The sequence below is a fragment of the Taudactylus pleione genome, unplaced genomic scaffold (assembly GCF_031769625.1).
Source record: "Taudactylus pleione unplaced genomic scaffold, aTauple2 ptg001956l, whole genome shotgun sequence".
In the NCBI taxonomy this organism is placed as follows: domain Eukaryota; kingdom Metazoa; phylum Chordata; class Amphibia; order Anura; family Myobatrachidae; genus Taudactylus; species Taudactylus pleione.
Window position 1 is genome coordinate 2,938,825 of NW_028286352.1, and position 23,758 is coordinate 2,962,582.

The 23,758-nt window shown below is 44.3% G+C and overlaps 1 protein-coding gene and 2 pseudogenes across 2 annotated transcripts in view; 2 read left to right on the forward strand and 1 right to left on the reverse strand.

Annotated features, from left to right (window-relative positions):
• Positions 1-242: 242 nt before the first annotated feature.
• LOC148436111 (5S ribosomal RNA) lies at positions 243-361 on the reverse strand (annotated as a pseudogene).
• Positions 362-3,329: 2,968 nt separating this feature from the next.
• Positions 3,330-3,448, forward strand: LOC148436112 (5S ribosomal RNA; annotated as a pseudogene).
• A 16,122-nt stretch (positions 3,449-19,570) lies between these two features.
• Positions 19,571-23,758, forward strand: part of FSIP1 (fibrous sheath interacting protein 1) — a 66,740-nt gene continuing 62,552 nt past the window's right edge. The window contains exons 1-2 of one of the 2 annotated variants that reach the window (XM_088465343.1): positions 19,571-19,660; positions 21,302-21,486. In XM_088465343.1, coding sequence (XP_088321469.1) covers positions 19,615-19,660; positions 21,302-21,486 — 231 coding nt within the window. In that variant the 5' untranslated portion in view covers positions 19,571-19,614. The remainder of the gene's footprint in view (positions 19,661-21,301; positions 21,487-23,758) is intronic. The other variant, XM_088465342.1, reaches the window with a different exon arrangement.

Here is a 23,758-nt window from a genome sequence, read left to right on the forward strand (position 1 = left end):
GGGCACACTTATATATGAATTCTTATAAATAAAGTAAAACATAACTTTTCTTAATTATATAAAACTCATAACAGGTACATACACATAATGGCGAAATATAGTAGACAATTCTGCTAAGTATCCCACACACCAAAATATAAATTATATTGGATGTGCTTTATTATTGCAACAGATACCATAGAAATTGGTATATAGGCTACACAGTATGCAGTCCTATGATCCCCATTAAACAGTACAATATATGTCTACAGAACCTGGTATTCTTAAGTGGTCCCCCACATTAGTACTAACCAGGCCTATCACTGGATCGCTTCCAAGATCAGACGAGTTTGGGCATAATCAGTGAAGTATGACTGTAGACTATCGTTACTGAAAATACATAGGGATTCACTTTATGCACACGGTCTGAGCCTATTGTAAAATGTAGGACTATTCTCAACAGAGAGGTCCAATTGGTGATTCGTTGCTGTCAAGATAGGTGATGCATAGGCATGCCTTGCTTGTGCTGCAATCAATTTGGCATATGCACCATAAACATATAGATTTTAGCTTATAGAAAACACATAGGTAGCTGTAAGAATTAGACTGAATATGTGCATGAAATAGGAACTCTACATTATTAACACACAAAGAAACAAAGCCTGACAAAACACATAACGTATACATGTACTGGGAACATTCATCACATTATTAATTATTAGTGATAATTCCATAAACTTTCCCAGTCCAGGAAAATCCCCTATAGTAAGAAAATATCTGTAAACAGTAATGCCTCAGCTAAAACATCATATCCAAGAATTCCATGTGATATTGCAGAAAAATAGAATAGCATACACCCTTCATGTTCTGGTATATGCCACACACAAAATCTCAGAAGATGCTTAAAGAGTATCAGCCATGAATAGGAAGCGTACTGTGTCACAGGGGTGAGTTATCCAATTCACAATAGCAAAAAAAAGGGGGAAGGTTATGCAAGGGGAAAATAGATTATTAAGCAGGCTAAGACTTCATAAGTCTAACCGGCTGTACAGACATATTATTCTGTCAGCCTTATACGTTACCAGTGTGGGATACAATGGAGCCCAGTCCGTGCACTGGCTGGATGAGTCTGAATATCAGCAGGTTGTCATGTGGTAAGAGGACGCGCGTTTCGCCCGCATCGAGGCTTGATCACCTCATAAGGTAACAATACAAATGGAGGTCAATTTAAGCGTGTACAAAGTACACGTCACTTACCCGCGATGGAGGTCGCGGCTCACCGCTGTAACACTGATCACAGTGTAATGCATCCTCCCATTCCAATTCTATTGGTTTAATGTTAGACACATAAAAATTGGCCAATCAAGTTGTATCGGGTGGACGCAATGCCTGGTGGGATATGTAGTTCAAACATAATAGCAGTAAGTAAATTAGAAAAACAGCTAGTAACCAGGAATTAATAGAGTAACATTTGATCCTGATATATTGGGCAAATGAAAATCATTTCAAGCGTGTACGAGGTACACGTCACTCGCCCACAGCAGAGGTCGCGTCTCATCAAGTAGATGCAATGCCTAGTGGGATATGTAGTTCAGAGCCAATGGCAGTGAAATGAATGAAAGGAACCACTAATAATCAGGAATTCATAAAGTAAACATGTATATATAATCCTGATGTATTGGGCAATATAAGTCTAATCCATGTGTCATGATGAGTACACCTACTAGTGCGTAAAGTCACATTATAATCATATATAAATCACACAAAAAATTAATTAACCACTCAAGTGGTATCAGGTGGACACCATGTCTAATGAAATATGTAGTTCAAAGCCAATGGCAGTAAATAAAAGAAAAGAAAAAAAACCCCGGAAACCAGGAATAAATAAAGTAAATATTTATATATGATCCTGATGTATTGGACACCATAAATTCATTCCAGGTGTCATAATCAATACACCTACTAGTGCATAAAGTCAAACTTTATGTAAATCGCACCTAAACGGAGTTATGCCTAGGAATCATAATAAAATGCATATTCATAAATATTCAAAGGGGATAAAGTTTGTGATAACACAGACATAGTATCAGGTTATAAAATAAAGAGGTTGAATCGCCTGCTGGTATTAGTAGTTGCAGATTGTTTGTTATTAATTTACAGACATTAAAATCCACAGGGGAGATTATAATAATAAAAAAGCCAGTGACGTGTACCTCGTACACGCTTGAAATGATTTTCATTTGCCCAATATATCAGGATCAAATGTTACTCTATTAATTCCTGGTTACTAGCGGTTTTTCTAATTTACTTACTGCTATTATGTTTGAACTACATATCCCACCAGGCATTGCGTCCACCCGATACCACTTGATTGGCCAATTTTTATGTGTCTAACATTAAACCAATAGAATTGGAATGGGAGGATGCATTACACTGTGATCAGTGTTACAGCGGTGAGCTGCGACCTCCGTCGCGGGTAAGTGACGTGTACTTTGTACACGCTTAAATTGACCTCCATTTGTATTGTTACCTTATGAGGTGATCAAGCCTCGATGCGGGCGAAACGCGCGTCCTCTTACCACATGACAACCTGCTGATATTCAGACTCATCCAGCCAGTGCACGGACTGGGCTCCATTGTATCCCACACTGGTAACGTATAAGGCTGACAGAATAATATGTCTGTACAGCCGGTTAGACTTATGAAGTCTTAGCCTGCTTAATAATCTATTTTCCCCTTGCATAACCTTCCCCCTTTTTTTTGCTATTGTGAATTGGATAACTCACCCCTGTGACACAGTACGCTTCCTATTCATGGCTGATCTCTTTAAGCATCTTCTGAGATTTTGTGTGTGGTATATACCAGAACATGAAGGGTGTATGCTATTCTATTTTTCTGCAATATCACATAGAATTCTTGGATATGATGTTTTAGCTGAGGCATTACTGTTTACAGATATTTTCTTACTATAGGGGATTTTCCTGGACTGGGAAAGTTTATGGAATTATCACTAATAATTAATAATGTGATGAATGTTCCCAGTACATGTATACGTTATGTGTTTTGTCAGGCTTTGTTTCTTTGTGTGTTAATAATGTAGAGTTCCTATTTCATGCACATATTCAGTCTAATTCTTACAGCTACCTATGTGTTTTCTATAAGCTAAAATCTATATGTTTATGGTGCATATGCCAAATTGATTGCAGCACAAGCAAGGCATGCCTATGCATCACCTATCTTGACAGCAACGAATCACCAATTGGACCTCTCTGTTGAGAATAGTCCTACATTTTACAATAGGCTCAGACCGTGTGCATAAAGTGAATCCCCATGTATTTTCAGTAACGATAGTCTACAGTCATACTTCACTGATTATGCCCAAACTCGTCTGATCTTGGAAGCGATCCAGTGATAGGCCTGGTTAGTACTAATGTGGGGGACCACTTAAGAATACCAGGTTCTGTAGACATATATTGTACTGTTTAATGGGGATCATAGGACTGCATACTGTGTAGCCTATATACCAATTTCTATGGTATCTGTTGCAATAATAAAGCACATCCAATATAATTTATATTTTACTTAGCAGAATTGTCTACTATATTTCGCCATTATGTGTATGTACCTGTTATGAGTTTTATATAATTAAGAAAAGTTATGTTTTACTTTATTTATAAGAATTCATATATAAGTGTGCCCCAAAAATAGCCTTACTTTTTCTTTTTGGTTAAAAACTCTGTTACATTTAGGCTGTGGGAGCACCACCAACAAATCTTGGATGTATAAATTATTCATATATTTAGCAATTCTAGTTATGGTTCTGTGCGGAATCTTCCCTGTATACTTTTGGCTTCCATTTTCCTAAGAAATTTGGACCTTTTTTTTTCTATCTTCCTCTTCTTCCTAGTTTTTCCTCCTCCGAAGGAAGGAAGGTGGCCTGTAGTTTGCCGCCTTCCCATTTTTTGTCTTCCTCCAGGGGAAGGCAGCATGTAGCTGGCTGCATTCCCATTTTTCCCACTCCTCCAGGGGAAGGTGGTCTGTTGCTGGCCGCCTTCTCGTTTTTTCCTCCTCCTCCAGTGGAAGGCGGCCTCTTGCTGGCCGCCTTCCTGTTTTTCCTCCTCCTCCAGGGGAAGGAGGCCTGTTGCTGGCCTTTTCCAGCATGCCTTTCTCTTTTCTTCTAAGAAACAAGTCCTCTTGCTACAAGCCTTCTCTTCTTACAGAGCAAGATGGCCTTTTTGCAGCCTACCTTCCTCTTTTTCCTGAGAAAGGTGGCTTTTTGCTGCCTCTCTCTTTTTCTAGAAAAAGCCGGCCTTTTGCTGTCTGTCTTCCTCTGTTTCCTAAGTTTCTTGTAGAAAAGCCTATCTTCCTTTTTTCCCATTTTTTTTTTATGAGAAAGGCAGCCTTTTGCTACCTACCTTCCTCTTTGTGCAGCCTTGTTTTCCTGGGAAAGGGACACCTTTGTTGGCTTAGTTAATTACTCCTAAGAAAGATGGCCATTTTCTGTCTACTTTCCTTTTTCCAGAGAAAGCTGGTTGTTTGCTGCCTGCTCTTCTCTTTTCTGATAGGTGACCTAGGGCCTGATTCAGAGCCGCTCGTAAGCGGCCGCTCGTTCCGAGCAATGTTAGCCCAACTGCGCATGCGTACGGATCGTTATACGCATGCGCTAACCAGTCAGTGCGGCCGAAATTCATGTGCTCGCAAAATAGCGAATGCCTGCTATTTTGAGTGACAGAAAGAGGCGTATGTGGGTGGTAACAGGGGAAGGTGCTTGAAAATGGGGAGTGGAAATCAGAACGCAGGCGTGCTTAAAGGTCAAAACGGGCGTTTTATGGGTGTGCATATTTAAAACAGCAGCGTCATTGACCACGTCACTGGGTTATTTTATAGTCAGAACTGCTCGCAAAATTGTGGTAGCAAACACCAACCCCAAGAATAGCGAGCAGTTCATACCCTTGTCGATGTACTCGATTAATCTAATAAATAGCGGACATGACGTAGGATGCGAGCGGCCAGGGGGCGTATCTTTACAAAAAACGAACGCAAGTTTTGTTCGCTCGTTCAGACATAGAGGCATGAACAGACCGCAAACAGCGAACGGTTCATTTGAATAGCCACCCCTTGTTTTAGAACGAATGACCGCAAATAGCGAGTGCCTCTGAATGAGGGCCCTAATCCTCTTTTTTTTTATCCCCTTCCTGAATGAAGGTGGTCTGTATCTGGCTGCCTTCATCTTTCTCTAGAGAGAGACGGTCTCTTGCTGCCTGCCTGTCTTCCTCTGTTTCCTATTTTTCCTGGGGAAAAGCACACTTGCTTGCTGGCTTACACTTTCCTAAGAAAGTCAAACTTTTTTTTTCATATCTTCCTCTTCTTCCTAGTTTTTTCTCCTCTTCCAAAGGTAGGTGGCCTGTAGCTGGCCACCTTCCCATTTTTTTCTCTTCCTCCAGGGGAAGGTAGCCTGTAGCTGGCCACCTTCCCATTTTTTCTCTTCCTCCAGGGGAAGATAGCCTGTAGCTGGCCGCCTTCCCATTTTTCCGACTCATCCAGGGGAAGGTGGCCTGTTTCTGGCCACCTTCCCGTTTTTCCTCCAAAGGAAAGCGGCCTGTTAGCCACCTTCCACTTGTTCCTCCTCCAGGGGAAGACAGCCTGTTGCTGGCCACCTTCCTGTTTTTCCTCGTCCTCCAGGCGAAGGCAGCCTGTTGCTGGCCACCTTCCCGTTTTGAGTCCCCCTCCTCCTAATAAAGGAGGCCTGTTGCTGGCCTTTTCCAGCATGCCTTTCCCTTTTTTTCTAAGAAACAAGTCCTCTTGCTACAAGCCTTCTCTTCTTACAGAGCAAGATGGCCTTTTTGCAACCTACCTTCCTCTTATTCCTGAGAAAGGTGGCTTTTTGCTGCCTTCCTCTTTTTCTAAAGAAAGACGGTGTCTTGCTGCCTGCCTTCCTCTTTTTCTAGAGAAAGACGGCCTTTTGCTGCCTGTCTTCCTCTGTTTCTTAAGTTTCTTGTAGAGAATGGAGGCCTTTTGCTACCTACCTTCCTCTTTGTAAAAAAAAAAAAAAAAGATGCCATTTGCAGCCTGTTTTTTTCATGGGAAAGGGACACCTTTGTTGGCCTGGTTAATTTTTCCTAAGAAAGATGGACATTTTCTGTCTACTTTCCTCTTTTTCTAGAGAAAGCTGGTTGTTTGCTGCTGCTCTTCTCTTTTTTAATAGGTGGCCTGATCCACTTTTTTATCCCCTTCCTAAAGGAAGGTTGCCTGTTGCTGGCTGTCTTCATCTTTCTCTAGACAGAGACGGCCTCTTGCTGCCTGCCTTCCTCTGTTTCCTCTGTTAACTGGATTAAAGCTGGCTGGCTTCCATTTTCCTAAGAAAGTCAGACTTTTTTTTCCTATCTTCCTCTTCTTCCTAGTTTTTCCTCCTCCAAAGGAAGGCAGCCTGTAGCTGGCCGCATTCCCATTTCTCCTGCTACTCCAGGGTAAGGCGGCCTGTAGCTGGCCGCATTCCCATTTCTCCTGCTACTCCAGGGTAAGGCGGCCTGTTGCTGGCCGCCATCCCATTTCTCCTTAAACTCTAGCGATAAGACGGCATGTTGCCGGCCGCCTTCCCATTTTTCCCCACTCCTCTGCTGGAAAGCGGCCTGTTTCTGGCCACCTTCCCATTTTTCCTCCAAAGGAAAGCGGCCTGTTAGCCACCTTCCTAAGAAAGGTGGCAGTTTGATGCCTGCTTTCTACTTTTTCCTCATCTATCTAAGGAAGGCTGCCTTTTGCTGGCCCTTCCCATTTTTCCTTCTCCTTCAGGGGAAGGTGGCCAGTTGCTGGCCACCTTCCCGTTTTTCCTCTTCCTCTAGGGGAAGGCAGCCTGTTTCTTGGCCGCCTTCATGTTTTTCCTCCTCTAGGGAAGGTGGCCTGTTGCTTGGCCGCCTTCCAGGTTTTTCTCCTCTTGATAAAGGCGGCCTGTTGAAGCCTGCTTTCCTCTTTTCCACACATACATAAACCACATTACGCATCTGATTTCTAGTAAAGAAAGTTACAGTTGTAATTAGGTGTTTTTCAAGGTTTTATTGATATACAGGTGATATCAAGAGAGTTAAGGATCAATGTCACATTGTCATTATAGGTTACATTTGGCTGCATTTATTATTTTGAATGAGAGTAATAAGGAGAATAATCTCACAGCAGGATAGTTTGAATGTTGAATGATAAAAGCTTTTGGAGTAACAAACTTGAATTTGGTGTATCAATGGTATTGTGTATATGTTATAGGAACAGTTTGATAATTATCAGGGCATGTTTTATGCTTTAAAAATTCAGCAGTTCCTGAATCAGGCATATTTTTCAGGATCATAAAGAATAGGTTTAGAGTTCGCACCAGTCTAGTTTCTTGGAGAAAAACAAACACACTTTTGCTGGCTAACCTCATTTTTCCTGAGAGATGTATTTTTCTGCCCGTCTTCTTTTTTCCCCATTTTTTTCTGAGAATGGAGGCCTTTTGCTACCTATCTTAAGGGGGGTATCCACTAGACGATAAAGTTGAACGATAATGATATAATCGTTCGATAATCGTTTGAACATCGTTTGAACATCGTGCAGTAATTGTTTCGAACGATGTACGATGCGCGCTCCCGCTGGTCGTTTGATCGTCTCCTCCATCGACTGAACATGCAGGTCAATTTCACTTGATTGCTTACACATTGTTTAAACATCGTTTACACATCGTTCAAGCTGAACCACTATCTGCCCACTATAGCTGAAAGCTCTCAATCACAGATTGAAACAACATAGTTTATCGTTAGATCTTTTACAAATCTTTTGCAAATTGTTCAGAGTGGAAGATCAAATTTCAAGGGAAACTTCAAGGGAAAATCGTTAAGAGGTTGGACAGGGATAAAATCGTCTAGTGGATGCCCCCCATTACTCTTTGTAAAAAAAAAAAAGATGCCATTTGCAGCTTGCTATCCTCTTTTATCCTGGGAAAGGGACACCTTTGTTGGTTTGGTTAATATTTCCTAAGAAAGTGTCACAAGCCACCGTGCTGCCAATGCTGTGCGGGGTGAACGCCGGACAAGCGTTCGCTGAAGTCTCCTCCTTCCTCCTATTAGGATCTGTGGTTGCAGCATATTGTTGGAGTTCCAGTCTTGGTTGCTGCTGAGCCTCTGCACTTATTACTGCCTGTCTGTGTGCACTATCAGGTGCACACTGATTGATTCTCTTGTCTGAATACAGCCCAGGTGCTCAATAATTTGCCATTAGGGAAACTTGCTCTGGTTGGGCCCTGTTCCTGTTATATTCCAGCCAGCCCTTCTACTCCTTGCCGGTGATAGAGTTCCAGAGCCAGTCTACTGTGTTTATCTACTGCCGTTTGTCCCATCCAGGCGGCGCAGTCTGCATTCCACCTGCTCATGCTGCTTGTGTCATCTATGCGACACGGTGCACTTTCTCCACCTGAAGTGCCAGTCTGTGTCCAGCTCCAGTGTAAACCCGGCGACACTGGTAGCAACTCAGTGGTCCAAGTGTGCACTCCAGTGCACCGTCCCCAGCATCATCCCGGCGACGCTGGTAGCTACTCAGCATCCTCCTGCCAAGTCGTTCTGCCTCAAGGCAACAACCAGCCCAGAGGCTGCTACCGGCCCAAAGGCCACATCACCTCATAGGCCAAGAGGCCTCAACCCAAAGCCACATCACAACTCATAGGCCCACAGGCCTCAACCAGCCCAGAGGCTGCTACTGGCCCAAAGGCCGCATCACTACTTTCAGGCCCTCAGGCCTCAACCATCCTGGAGGCTGTTAGTGGCCCAAAGGCCGCATCTCAACTCATAGGCCCTCAGGCCTCAACCAGCCCAGAGGCTGCAACAGGCCCCAGAGGCCACATCACAATTATACGGCCGCATCTTGCCAAGATATTCCAGCCCTCAAGGCTGTGCAGGACTTTTCCCCACTAGTGACCCTGAGCCCTTAACATTATCACCGGCCTAAAATAAATTATATATCCGCAGGGTTTGTGATCTTTTCCATCATGGGCCCCAGCCAGAATCTGGCTCAGATCCTGGCTAGTCAGATCCAGATTTTGACACAAAAAGTGCAGGAACTGTTTCTCCAAGTGGAGGAAACCCGTGGTGCCACTGCATCCACTATAGTGGAACCTAAACTGAACCTACCTGACCGGTTCTCCGGAAACTAGAAAGACTTTTTAAATTTCAAAGAGAGCTGCAAGCTCTATTTCAAACTCTGACCCAGGTCCTCGGGTTCAGAGACACAGCGAGTAGGCACTGTCATTTCCCTGCTGCAAGGTGACCCACAAACTTGGGCCTTTGGGCTCCCGACCTCCAGTCCAGCTCTTTTGACTGTTGATGCGTTCTTCAAGGCACTAGGCCTACTCTACGATGACCCAGATAAGGCAGCTTTGGCGGAGGCAAGCCTCAGATCCCTTAAACAGGAGAATATAGCTGCAGAAGACTTTTGCATGGAGTTCCGCAAATGGGCTGTCGATTCTGTGTGGAACGATCCGGCTTTGTGTTGTCAGTTCCGGTGGGGCTTGTCAGACAAAATCAAGGATATCCAGGTCCAATATCCATGCCCAAGTTCTCTGGACGATCTCATGAGCCTGGCCATTTGTGTTGATCGACGGATTTGGGAACGCAGAATGGAGAAGAAGTTACTTCCTCGAGCCCCTCGGTCTCCATTATGGACTGCACCACCTGACTTCGATGAACCCATACAGCTGGGAGCGTATCGCCTTCCCTCCGAGGAGAAACGCAGGAGACGTTCATTGGGCTTATGCTTTTACTGTGGAGGTAAAGGTCATATGGCCCAGCTTTGCCCTCTGAAGTCGGGAAAAGGCAAGGTCTAGGTGAACTTGGGGAGATTCATTTAGGCCTTGCATCTGTCTCCCCAGAGAATTCTGTCCTGGTCCACGTAGTCATTCATCTGTCCAACACACAGATCTCCGTCCCAGCATTTATCGACAGTGGTGCAGCGGACAATTTTATGGATTTGTCTTTTTTCCAAACCCTGGGTTTGACTCCGCTGTCATTGTCCACGCCCATGTCAGTAATTGGATTGGATGGGTCCAGTCTTTCCAAAATCCCAGTGCTCTATCGGACTTCTCATGTGCAGCTGTCAGTAGGGGCTTTCCATCGTGAGGAACTCTCCTTTTTGCTCTTGCAGTGTCTGCTGCTGGTCTTGGGGTTAGCCTGGTTGAAGAAGCATAACCCTGTGATCCAGTGGCAGACTGGTGAAATTCTGGAATGGGGTACGTCATGCTTCTCCCAATGTCTGTCTCGGCCTATCCGGCTAGCTGCTGCTGTGGTTGCTCCTTCTATTCCGGCTCCATACCGTGACCTAGCCGAAGTTTTTTCTAAGAAAAAAGCTGATGTCCTGCCTCCTCACCGTGCCTTCGACTGCGCCATTAATTTATTGCCAGGTACCAGACTTCCCAAAGGCCGATTATATGCCTTTTCCATACCGGAGGACAAAGCCATGCAGGACTATATTCAGGAGGCCCTGGAGAAAGGCTTCATTCCTCCATCTAACTCCCCAGTGGGAGCGGGATTTTTCTTTGTGGAGAAAAAAGATGGATCCCTCAGACCATGCATTGACTTCCGTGGACTAAATCAGATCACACCGTCGCCAGCATCATCCCGGCGATGCTGGTAGCGACTCAGAATACTCAGTGTGCAATACAGCGCACCGTCGCCAGTGTCATCCCGGTGGCACTGGTAGCTACTCAGCATCCACCTGCCAAGTCTTTCTGCCCTCAAGGCAACAACCAGCCCAGAGGCTGCTACTGGCCCAAAGGCCGCATCACTACTTTCAGGCCCTCAGGCCTCAACCAGCTCAGAGGCTGTTACCGGCCCAAAGGCCGCATCTCAACTCATAGGCCCTCAGGCCTCAACCAGCCCAGAGGCTGCAACAAGCCCCAGAGGCCACATCACAATTATACGGCCGCATCTTGCCAAGATATTCCAGCACTCAAGGCTGTGCAGGACTTTTCCCCACTAGTGACTCTGAGCCCTTAACAGAAAGATAACCATTTTCTGTCTACTTTCCTCTTTTTCCAGAGAAAGTTGGTTGTTTGCTGTCTGCTTTTCTCTTATTCTGAAAGGTGGTCTGATCCTGTTTTTTACCTTCTTCCTGAAGGAAGATGGCCTGTTGCTGGCTGCCTTCATCTTTCTCTAGAGAGAGGCGGCCTCTTGTTGCCTGCCTGCCTGCCTTCCTCTGTTAACTTCAACCAATATTACAATCCATCTATCGAAGTCATCTTGGATGAAATTTAGGTTGGTGGTGCTCCCAAAGTTACTTTGTGTAATACACAACACATATTTTGCACAGAAAGCAAAAAAGACAAAAGCCTGGTTTTTGGGGCACTCTTCTACTAATTTATAGTAGATAATTTAGTATTTATTAAATAGCTGTTTTATAGTAGATTGTTCAGTCTTAATTAATATATACCCAAGTAACATATAGTAAAATATAACTTTTAATAGAAAATATAATTAGAAAGGAATGGTATAAAGCATATATCCACTCCAAAAAACGGAATGAATAATACCATTTTTACACCTAAATTCCGGGTCTGACCCGGAGTTGGAACAGGGTTCCAATCCGGATCAAACTCGGGATTTAGCCGGCGCCGACCCAGGACACCAGCGCCGGCGCTGAACCTGACACCAGATAAGGTAGATGGAGTGGTCAAAATCATAAGTAATAAACAAAAAGACCCATGGGGAATCCTCAGAGCAAAAAAAATGTATATTGAAGAGAAGAAAGAAAGCTCCAAACCACTTCATCCACTTCTGCTTTCGCCTGTCTATAGTTCAAACAGGGTGATCGCCACTCTCTCATCCCCTATCTGGAGAAAAATTATGAGAGTGTTTCTGCTGTTTGGGCACCTAGATTTCTCACTCCTCTGTTACCATAGGCATTGTAGGGGAAGGTACTCACACAGCCCAAATGAGAGAGCGCTGTGCAGAGGGAAAGAAAAGTACCTGGTAAGCAATCCCAGTATAGACAGCTGATTGTGTGTGTGTGTGTGTGTGCGCGCTGCTTGTCAGCAGCACACTGTAGGACGCGCGTTTCGCTTGTTAGCTTGATCACCTGGTCGTCGACGGCTGCTGACAAAGTTATATTTTACTATATGTTACTTGGGTAGATATTAATTAACTAAGACTGAACAGGATCACTGTGCCGACTGTATCTAATTAATAATTTTTTATGTAATAACACTAATATTAAACCCTTGATATTCTTGTCTGATCAGCCAGTCAAGCGTAGGGTCTGATTCTGAGTTGGGAATAAAACAAAAAGGAGCAAGTAACTGTGTACTTTGGTTAAACCATGATGCACTGCAGGAGAGGCATACTGTATGTAAAATGTACAGAGATTAGACGTGAGAGGGCTTTGTCCAAACTGAAGTCTAAATTGCAGTGTAAAAATAAAGCTTTCCAGCATTTGTGGGCTACATGCAAAATCACCCAGTATTTATCCTGTATGCAAAAATTATTTATTTGCACCAATAGCATTACAGCATGGTTTGTCCAGGTACAGTACTACTGTAGATCCTTCTTGCTTTACTCCCAACTCAGAATCAGGCCCTAATGAGGTGCTACCAGTAACCCAAGTGTAGATTATCCCTCTGCACTAAATAATCTTATGATCTTGAGAAAGATGGCAATTACTAGCAACAATTTCCCTGTACATTGCTCTGACCATTATTTTAACTATTACCTAATAAAAATTTTTATTTAATATTCTTATAATTCAATACAAGTGTACTCCAAATACAGTTATTTCTCTGCCTCTCCCCTTGTATTTATATGTATATCCACTCTCAGGAGCAGCACCAAACAATCTGTCTAATGGAGGCCATACAGGGTACAATTATCGGCCCAATCAGCCAATAACCGTTTGATCGGAATTGTAGTTGCAGTGTATGGCCGCGACCGAGCAGCAATTATCGGTCTATCGGGCATCAGCAATCTTCCAGCATGCACCACCTATGCGAAAATGCTGCTGGGATCTGACAGCGGATATACTCCCCATCAGGCAGGCACACCAATTATCTGCCAGTGTATGGCAATGTGTAATAATTGGTCTGGCTGACTGATGGCGAGTTTGAGCTCCCAGTGTATGGCCAGCAATTGCAATAGCATGTCATTGATCTGAAGGTTGGTCTCCAATTTATAATATGGCCTGTGCAGACTCTTCCTTTGCTTTCCCTAATAAATGTACAACTTACAAAGCACCACAATTACACATCAGAAAGTGTAGCAAACAGCTATGGAAAACAATTGTAGTCACATCCCAATCTCACATACTGAGTAATAACCCAAGAAATAGCATCAACGAACCAGGAGCAACATCTCACACAGCAGCCACCTATTGTACTTCAGGTCCGGCATTGTCCACCTTAACCAGAGTCAGACCAGCCAGAAAGAACATACAGAGTATTACATCCATCATCCCAAACAAGGCCACGGTACTTAGACACAAACTAGACCAGGAGTAGGCAACATCTGGCACGTAAGCTGCTGTGGAACTACACATCCCAGCATGCTCTGCCACAGTTTAAGTATACCCTAACAACAATAGCGTGGCAGGACATGCTGGGATGTGTAGTTCCACAGCAGCTGGAGTGCTGCACATTGCCTATCCCTGATGTAGACTCACTCCTGGAGCATTACCATTACCTGTATTAGTTTCCTAAAAAAACAACTTCAACACCAAGATACGTTCCACACTGTAATGCCTGATACACATCTGGTTTATAACCTGGCATCCCAGCAAGGGTCACACCTGTCATAGGTCACATACATCAAGTACATAGACATAGCACTGGGATAGAGCTCTCTTTATCAGTGTATTTATCTGCATATATAAAAATGTGCACCTCTTCTCCTGTAACTGATGCAGGGTGAACTCCTCCTTTCACCAGTCTTCAATCTGCAAAGTCCTGTCGCTGTCATCCTGTGGTAGTGACTGATGTCTAATGACAGGAGGCTGCCCCTGCATAGGTAAGTTTTCCCCATGTGACAATGCCGCTCTCTTATGTCAGCTATTGTGATTAAATGGGTGTGGCTAATGATGGGAGTGGCAAACCTATTGGTCAGGTGCTGTAATATGGGCAGGGCTTTGTGATGCCATCTTGTTTTGAAAACTTCAGCTGTAGTTGTGTGACATGACAAATACAAATGGATGCGACAATGGAGGAGCTGGTGGGTCATGTGACAACTGACTTTAGTGTTGGGGACAATCAACATAGATCAGATACATTTACAATACTGTGTAAATAGTAAAAATTCAGTACACATTGGTTGGAAAACAGGGAGCGGAAGACCAAACACACAACAAATAACCCTAGTGCAGTGTATGAGAAATATACATAGATTGTAATCAGAAAGTAATAATGGACTAGATTAGCAGCGGGCCTATATGAAAAAAGGGGATATTTTCCTATTTAGTTGATAAAAAAAAAGTCCAGCTATCTGTATTATAAGCACTCAGAAGTGCCAAATTATATACCAATGAAACAAATTTATAAAATTAGCACGCATATATACAGATTATGAACAAATTACAATGCAACTCTCAAGATGTAATACAATATTCAGCTGAGGCAAATAATTTCATGTAATCAGAAAAAAGGCTCTTAATACATTATGATGGAGCAGATCAACATTTACTGTGAGGAATGGGCTTATCCAGACATCAATGTGGAATAGTCACAGCTGTTTTGTAGACATTGGGCTCGATTCAACTCAAAGCGAATTGCATAGCGCAGGGAGGGAGCTCCTGGAGCTATTCACTTCAGAGCGCTGTTTAGGATTTCTGGAGCAGCAGTACCTATAATGCAAGCAATTAGCTTAAGGAGTTGCACCAAGATCAAGCAAACTGGACTATTGCTGGGGTTGTGTATGGATATAGAACAATTTAAATCTAGGTACAAGTTTACTACACATAAACTTCATTTATCTTAAAAACTATTAAAAAAACAAGATACTGCTGTATGGAGATATGAATAACAAAAAACTAGGCACTTTACCCCCCCGCCTAATTAAATACTCCACATAAAAGGACATTTATTTTTCTTTTTAGTGTTATATATGCAGGGGAGTATCTAGGGGTCTGTGCACCCCTGGCAAAATAATGGACTAGCACCCCACTCCCTCCATATTTTCCACTTAGGGAAAGCGTTCAGACTCTGAAATGTTGGAGAGCCTGTCACTGACCCACGGAGGGCCGAGCACAGCATCCCCGACACATGATAATTAGCCGAGAGCCGCCATAGCGCCCCAAGCTATCAGCTGTCACTGCTGGGGAATGAGCACTTTGCTGGAGACTTTTGTTTGTTCAGCAAAAGGGGAGAGAAGACAGATCTGCGTCCAGCGTTTAGTGATAAATGAGCCCAGCGAAATTTATCTCCTGCTGGGAGCGTGGACACAACAGCAGATTTGCGGAAAATGTGATGGCTTTGTAACCTGTCAGTGAGGACAGAGAGGCCGGCTCCTGTCCTTGTGACCCGCCTCCCTGGTACCTGTTCGGCAGCAGCTGTGTGCGGCGGGTGTGCTCCCGGCCTCCATGCATCCCCGCCCACCGCCTAGCTGCTTAACTGCTCAGGCTCCATGCAGGCACCGGGAACTCCATGCAGCAGGGATCTCCCAGCACAGCGGCTGCAGGGGCCGGCGGCAGTGACGTCACCGGAGGTAGGAAGAAGACTGGCGCCACTATGCTACTACAGCAACACATAGAGATTCCCACAGTGCTGCTGGTACATTACACAGAACCCACTTACTACCTCCTCACCCACTGCTCTCACCCCTTCTTTCGCCGCTGGTGGCACAGCCAAATGGCTCCCCCCCCCCAAGGTCAGCGCCCCTGGTGAGTGCCATCCTGGCCAATAGGTAGATACACCCCTGTATATATGATAACGTATAATATTAAAGTCCATTCATTAATTTTCCGTCTGATGAAGCCACCATCCATTATGGTGGAGAAACGGGATGGGAACGGAATGCTGGTGGTCAGAATCCCGACACTGGCACCCCAACAGGTTTAGGATAACGAAACCTGTCAGTGCGAATCCTAACCCTCCCCTGTCCTTACCCTAACCCTCCCCGGGGCCTGAATCTAACCTCCCCCTTAGTGCCTAAACCTAACCTCCTTCTCCCTGCACCCTGAACCTTACTTCCCCCCCCTCCCCCTTTGTGCCTAACCTAACCCTCTTCCTAACCCCAGTACTTCCTTCGGGATCCCGGCGGTCGGGATATTTACCGCATCCCTAGAGAAACATGTTAGGGTGGTTCAATCTTTGGATCATTAAATATTGCTTGGTGATTCTGTCCTTACTAATCCCTTGAACACATCCACATCTGGAGGACTGCGGCCATACTTCGTTCCTGCGGTTTTAATACATCAGCGCTGAGAGAACAACATACAACATGCACACAGTGGACTGAGGCTGCTTACTACGGTCAAGTTCTGGAAACACCAAGTATTCTGTTGGCCACAAGCACACCACACTGGTTATGGATCGGCTGCAGCAACTGATATCCTTACCAGCCTGGTAGGCACACCCCGGCTGAGCAGTGCAGCTATGGGTAAGCCTGAATACAGCCACTCCCACTGATCTCTTATTGCAAGGAGTACTTTGGAATTTTCTTTACAACTTTCTATCCACCTCTAATTGTGATTGTTTATTATCCTGATTACTCTGAATCTATCTAGTAATACATCAGCAATTACTCAGAACTTTCAATTAATTACCAAGTTTTGTCTGTTTATGATTTTGAATATACCTTATATACAGTTTACATTAAACAGGGATGTCTGATTCTCCCATTTCTATAATCAAGTATTTGGTCTCCTGGATTTGCTGATTCATTCAATGAGTCCTTTTAGTGATTTTGGCTTCCTTTGATATCAACAGAATTACCATATTAGAAGCAGCAATCAATTATTTTAAATAATATTTATTTTGTATGCGTACGTGTATGTGGTCTTTAGCGACTGGCGTATTAACAATGTGGAAATTATTACATATGCAGAAAAGTGTTTAGTGCAAAAAGTTATCATAAACATAAAAATAAATGTCAATGTAGCAAACTTAGCTTGTTTAATTAAGTTGAATTTTTTTTTGACAAAACACAAAATATAAATACAAAATGCATAATGAGCTTCCAAATGTTCAAACAGACTATGTAAATGACCCACAGGTTTCACTGATCCCTTGTGCAAATAATGCGTGTAATAAAGTGCAAGGTTTGGTACCTACTAAATGCAGACCATTAGTGACTGAGCCTCATCCACAGAGGCCAAGTTGTGGAAGTATCTTTTTAAATGGACATGCAGTAATTGATAATATAAATATTATACATTTACACATTGATCTTGAAAATATATCCGTCCGTCCGTCCGTCAGTCCCCCACACACAAATAAAAACAATGGTAAAAGAGAGATTAAGCGCTCTATGGTATGGGGATATGCGTGCCAATTACTGTGTCTGATATATGTTATATTATGGCCTATATATGGGTTTTAGATGTATGTGTTTTTTTGAAAAGTTCCTGAGTCTCTTTTGTCAGGTAGGCAATATCTGTAGTTCGAAGCAAACTGTACTGTAACTTACCCGACGCATCTCTGGGTCACTAGTGTTTACGACTATAGGAAGCAGAACGAAGATTAGAAGAGGGTGAACCATCAGCATCACCTGTACAATATAGACAAAACTGGTCAGGACTAAAACTGTGGTTTGTAACATTAAATATTGGTACCTTATATAATATTATATATATGTTTGTTTTTTAGTTTTCATACACGTATGACATTACCAGGTTCCAAAACATTGAAAAGATAGAAAAGAAAATGTCACTGATATTATCTCATATACAGATAGTCTATTGCTACTATGAGGAGTGTCATGGTGTGTTATGGGAGTGTCATGGTAGTGTTATGGGAGTGCCATGGGCATGTTATGGGCATAGCATGGTGTGTTATGGGAGTGCCATGGGCATATCATGGTGTGTAATGGGCGTGTTATGGTGTGTTATAGGAGTGCCATGGGCATGTTATGGGCATATCATGGTGTGTTATGGTAGTGTAATAGGGGTGTTATGGGAGTGTCATGGGTGTGTTATGGGCATGTTATGGGATTGTCATGGTGTGTTATGGGAGTGTCATGGTTGTGTTATGGGCATGTTATGGGATTGTCATGGTGTGTTATGGTAGTGTAATGGGTGTGTTATGGGCATGTTATGGGATTGTCATGGTGTGTTATGGTAGTGTAATGGGTGTGTCATGGTGTGTTATGGGATTGTCATGGTGTGTTATGATAGTGTAATGGGCGTGTTATGGGATTGTCATGGTGTGTTATGGGAGTGCCATGAGTGTATTATGAGAGCGTAATGGGCGTGTCATGAACGTGGTGTTAGTGAACATGGCTGCACTCTGATACGCATGGCCGCAGCCACAGAGAACATGACTAGAGAAAGTCCGGAAGGAGACACAGCACCACCCATAGCGCTGCTTATTTGTCAATGGACATGGCAATGGTGCACTGAGGATGGAGTGTGTGCCTACACCGGCGGATATCCACTGTCCACAGACATTGAAAGTGAGCGTCTCAGGGCCTGCAATCTCCGGCTGCCACAATTACAGAAGGGGAAGACTGCGACCAGCACTGACATATTATTGCAACACTGAATCCAAAAGGAATCTCAGCTGCGCCTGCATTCACGTCCAACTAATGCTGGGCACACACTAGATGATAAGTCGCCCCATCCCGCAGATCAGGCTTACATATCGTCCACATTGGCCAGCGTGTAGCCACTATTTGAGAACATGCGAGCTCCCGCGGGTCGTGCATGTAGGGCTGATGGACAGACCCAGATGCTGACTCTGTCATGGTGGATGGAGCCGGTGCCCAACATATTGGGCGGTGGGTCACCGCATCGTGCACTGTTTACCGACCACCCAATATATTGGGCGTCGCATCGCTGGGTACACACATCAACTAGTGTGCAGTACCCAGCTCAAGAATCGAGCCCCAAAGTAATGACCATGGATACAAAGAAGGGTTACAAATAATAATGACAATTTACAGACTGCATGCATGTAGCAATACGTCACTTGGACTACAAGGTATACTGCAGAGATATTATAGCAGGCCTGGCTAACCTGTGGCGCTCTAGCTGTTGTAAAACTACATATCCCATTATGCCCTGCCACAGTTTTTTGCATTCCCTAATAACAAAATTGTGGCAGGGCATGATGGGACTTGTAGTTTCACAACAGCTGGAGAGCCACAGAGGTTAGCCAGGCCTGTATTATAGAATAGATCATAGGATAGGAGCATGTTACATCATGTCACACTACCTGCCCAGCTCTACCATTACAAATACCAGTCTGTGCTGCGTATCTGCTACCCATGACATGAGCCACGCCGGCCACCGTAGCCGTATCACGTGGCACTGGCTGAGCAAGAATCAATGGAGGCCGGTAACCTAGCAACGGCGGACGCTGCTGCTAACATTGGGCTGCGGTAAGTGCATTGGTCGGTGAGTCCAGGTGTGACATGTGACAGTGGGCATGTGGTCAGCTGTAAGGAAGTGACGTCACGGCTCGGCGGGTGACGTCACGGACATTAGCCACAGATGCAGACACGCTGTGACTTGCAGTTCTGCAGCAGCTGCCATTGTGGTAACAGATGGGGGAGATGGCCGCCCTGTAGTAAGGTGCACAGGCATGCAGTACTAGCAGCCAGACATAGCCTCTGTTTTACGTGTCTGGTCTGTAAAATATAACCTGAGTGGTCAGTAATAGCTTTTGTAGCCGCTTCTGCTGTTCTCTTTTTATACAATGTCTAATTACAGCAGCTGCGTCCTCCCAGTTATCACTTGTATGCTGTAAGGGTTAATATTTTAATTTAAATTTTATTCAAAATTGTTTATGAAATATTATCAAATAACATTCATCATTCATCATATACAGAATGACATGAGATACACATGCAGCTGTTCCAGGCCACCCCATTCCTTTTCCTTCCAAATTATTAGTATTAGTAGTAGTAGTAGTAGCAGCAGTATTTGTGTTTAAGGAGCCACAGTGTAATAATATCTTTAATTTGTATTAAGTTGAGCTGTACAAGATACAAGTTACACATACAGTATAAGGCTATATTTACTAAGCGGCTGGTTTTCAAAGCAGACAATTATCAGCAGTTTTGCCCCCTGGATTTAAAATGGAAATTAATATTAAATGCAAAACCATCACATTTGATATTATCATCATTTTAAATCTTGCAATGTCGCTGTCCATCGGTGCTTTTGGAATCTTGCCACTTGGTAAATGTAGCCTGTACACTTTGTTTCATATAGACTTTTATTTACTATATTCATTTGCTGTTTCTTTCACGTGTAGTGCTGTCATCTTCTGTGTTGTGAACATTTGAATGTACCATTTGGCTACAGGTCGGCCTATCATTGTGAATGCACTTCTAGGTCAAGGGTTCCCAACCACGGTCCTCAAGGCACACTAACAGTCCAGGTTTTAGGGAAAGCCATACCTGAGCATAAGTGACTTAGTACCTCAGTTATTTTGATTTAACCATCTGTGCACAATCATGGATATAATTAAAACCAGGACTGTTAAGGACCCCATATACGGTGAGATTCAAAGTTGGTAAGATCAGTTGTACGATTTCCCTTGAAATTCTTCATAAGATGTGGTCAAATGGTGTACAATTGATCATTAAGATCATAGGATAAGATGCATAGAAGTGTATCACATCGTACATGAGCAGTTGAGATCTCTCTGCAAAACCATCTGATCTGCGATCCAACTAGACTTCGGCGGGGACGCGCATTGGGGTCGCAGAAGACTCAAAATACAACTATTTTTAAACGACTGGTCTGACCAACCTGTAGAAGCTGCCAAAATCGTGTTTAAAAATCGTCCCCTGTATGGCCAGCATTAGTGTGCCTTGAGGACCGAGGTTGGGAATCACTGATCTAGGTTAATGTTACTTATGCTGGGCATACAATATACAATTATCTGTCCAATCTGGCTGTTTGGAATGAAAACCTGGTAATGTATGGGAGGAAATGACAATCGATTATATGGTTTTAAACAACGGAAAACAGACAAAAACGATTGTTCAAATTGGTTAAATGTGTTTTATTCAGTCAGTTTGGCTGAGCCAGTGTTTGTAAACAAATGTTCGATTGTCATTTGCTCCCATACATTACCAGGTTTTCATTCCAACCAGACAGATAATTGTATAGTGTATGCCCAGCATTAGATAAATGAATACAACTTTCTCATCTAGTTAATTCCTTTTAGCTGACACCTACTTGCTGGAGATGGATATAGTGAAAGGAAGCCTGGATGACATTTCCAGACCCGCCTCAGGGTCTCGGTCCCGTCCTGGAAGTCGCATCTCAGGTTCTTTCCAAGTGGATAAACCGAAAATAAATTCAACAGTGCGATCTTTGGAAGTGCTGACTCCAGAGTCTGTGGTTTCACAGGTAAAAGTGGATGTTGTATATTATCTTATCTGTTCTGTCATTGTGAGGATATGATTTGGCAAAAGTATTGAAGTTGAAGAGCCTACAGATGAACAAATACCCGTTATTGGTGAAAAGTGTTTTGCAATGTTTCTGTATAGTTATTGTATTAAAAGAATATATACTTTAAGTGCATATATGCAGACTGGAACGCAAATTGCCTTATATACTCCTTTATCGCATGCATGGAAATGTATATGTGTATTCTCCAGCTTTGTGCACATCGTTGCAGTGTGCCCAACATTATCTGGGCGCACGTGCTGCAACCTATATTTGTTGCATATGATGCACTTACGTCCAACTCTGCATTGCCCGCAGTTCTGTCTACACCACTACACTGACTTTTGCCTCCCTGAGAGCAGCCTTTACAGCCCAGTTCTGTGTCTTCAGTGGTCAGTGAAGATGCGACTTTGCATTGCCCGTACGTATGTATGCACGGTTGCAGTGATGATACGTTCCGCAAACAGAAATCAGCATCTGCACAATCTATTCTAAAGGAAATTCGTCTAATCAAAATTGTATCGGTTCTTTAAATACAGAAAAGTGCTATAAATGTAAATGGTAATAAAATGTCATGGATGTAAGGATACAGGACTTTTGAATGTTAATGATTCTTGTCCCTCACATGTGGGGACGGAACATTGCCTTGGTGGTGCTGTCAAGGAGGATGTATCATGGAACTTATATGGGCTAGTCCTTATGGGTAGATCATGGTTGGTCCAAAGTAAAAAAAAAAAAAAAAGGAGCCTTTGCTTTTCTCCCTGCATCTCTACTGAGCCCGGGCTCTCCCGTAGCCAGGCTCTTCATATACCGATCCGGGATCTCCTCGGAGTCAGGCTCTCCATATACCGATCCGGTATCTTCCCGTAGCAACGCTCTCCACATACTGATCCGAGATCCTCCCCGTAGCCAGGCTATCCATATACCGATCCGGATCTCCCTGTAGCCAGGCTCTCCATATATCGATTCGGGATCTCCCCGTAGCCAGGTTCTCCACATACCACTCTGGGATCTCCCCGTAGCCGGATTTTAATATACCGATCCAGGTTCTCCACATACTGATCTGGGATCTCCCCATAGCCAGGCTATCCATATAACGATCCCGGATCTCCTTGTAGCCAGGCTGTCCTCATACCGATCCGGATCTCTCCTTAGCAGGCTTTCCATATACCGATCCGAGATCTCCCCGTAGCTGGATTTTAATATACCGATCCAGGATCTCTTCATAGCCAGGCTCTCCATATACTGATCCAGGATCTCCCCATAGCCAGGCTCTCCATATACCTATCCAGGATCTCCCTGTAGCCAGGTTCTCCATATACCGATCTGGGATCTCCCTGTAGCCATGCTCTCCATATACCTATCCAGGATCATCCCGTAGCCAGGCTCTCCATATACCTATCCAGGATCATCCTGTAGCCAGGCTCTCCATATACCTATCCAGGATCTCCCCGTAGCCAGACTCTCCATATACCGATCCGGGATCTCCCCGTAGCTGGATTTTAATATACCGATCCGGGATCTCCATGTAGCCAGGCTCTCCATATACCGATCCGGGATCTCCCTGTAGCCAGGCTCTCCATATACCGATCCGGGATCTCCCTGTAGCCAGGCTCTCCATATACCGATCCGGGATCTCCCTGTAGCCAGGCTCTCCATATACCGATCCGGGATCTCCCTGTAGCCAGGCTCTCCATATACCGATCCGGGATCTCCCTGTAGCCAGGCTCTCCATATACCGATCCGGGATCTCCCTGTAGCCAGGCTCTCCATATACCGATCCGGGATCTCCCTGTAGCCAGGCTCTCCATATACCGATCCGGGATCTCCCTGTAGCCAGGCTCTCCATATACCGATCCGGGATCTCCCTGTAGCCAGGCTCTCCATATACCGATCCGGGATCTCCCTGTAGCCAGGCTCTCCATATACCGATCCGGGATCTCCCTGTAGCCAGGCTCTCCATATACCGATCCGGGATCTCCCTGTAGCCAGGCTCTCCATATACCGATCCGGATCTCCCTGTAGCCAGGCTCTCCATATACCGATCCGGGATCTCCCTGTAGCCAGGCTCTCCATATACCGATCCGGGATCTCCCTGTAGCCAGGCTCTCCATATACCGATCCGGGATCTCCCTGTAGCCAGGCTCTCCATATACCGATCCGGGATCTCCCTGTAGCCAGGCTCTCCATATACCGATCCGGGATCTCCCTGTAGCCAGGCTCTCCATATACC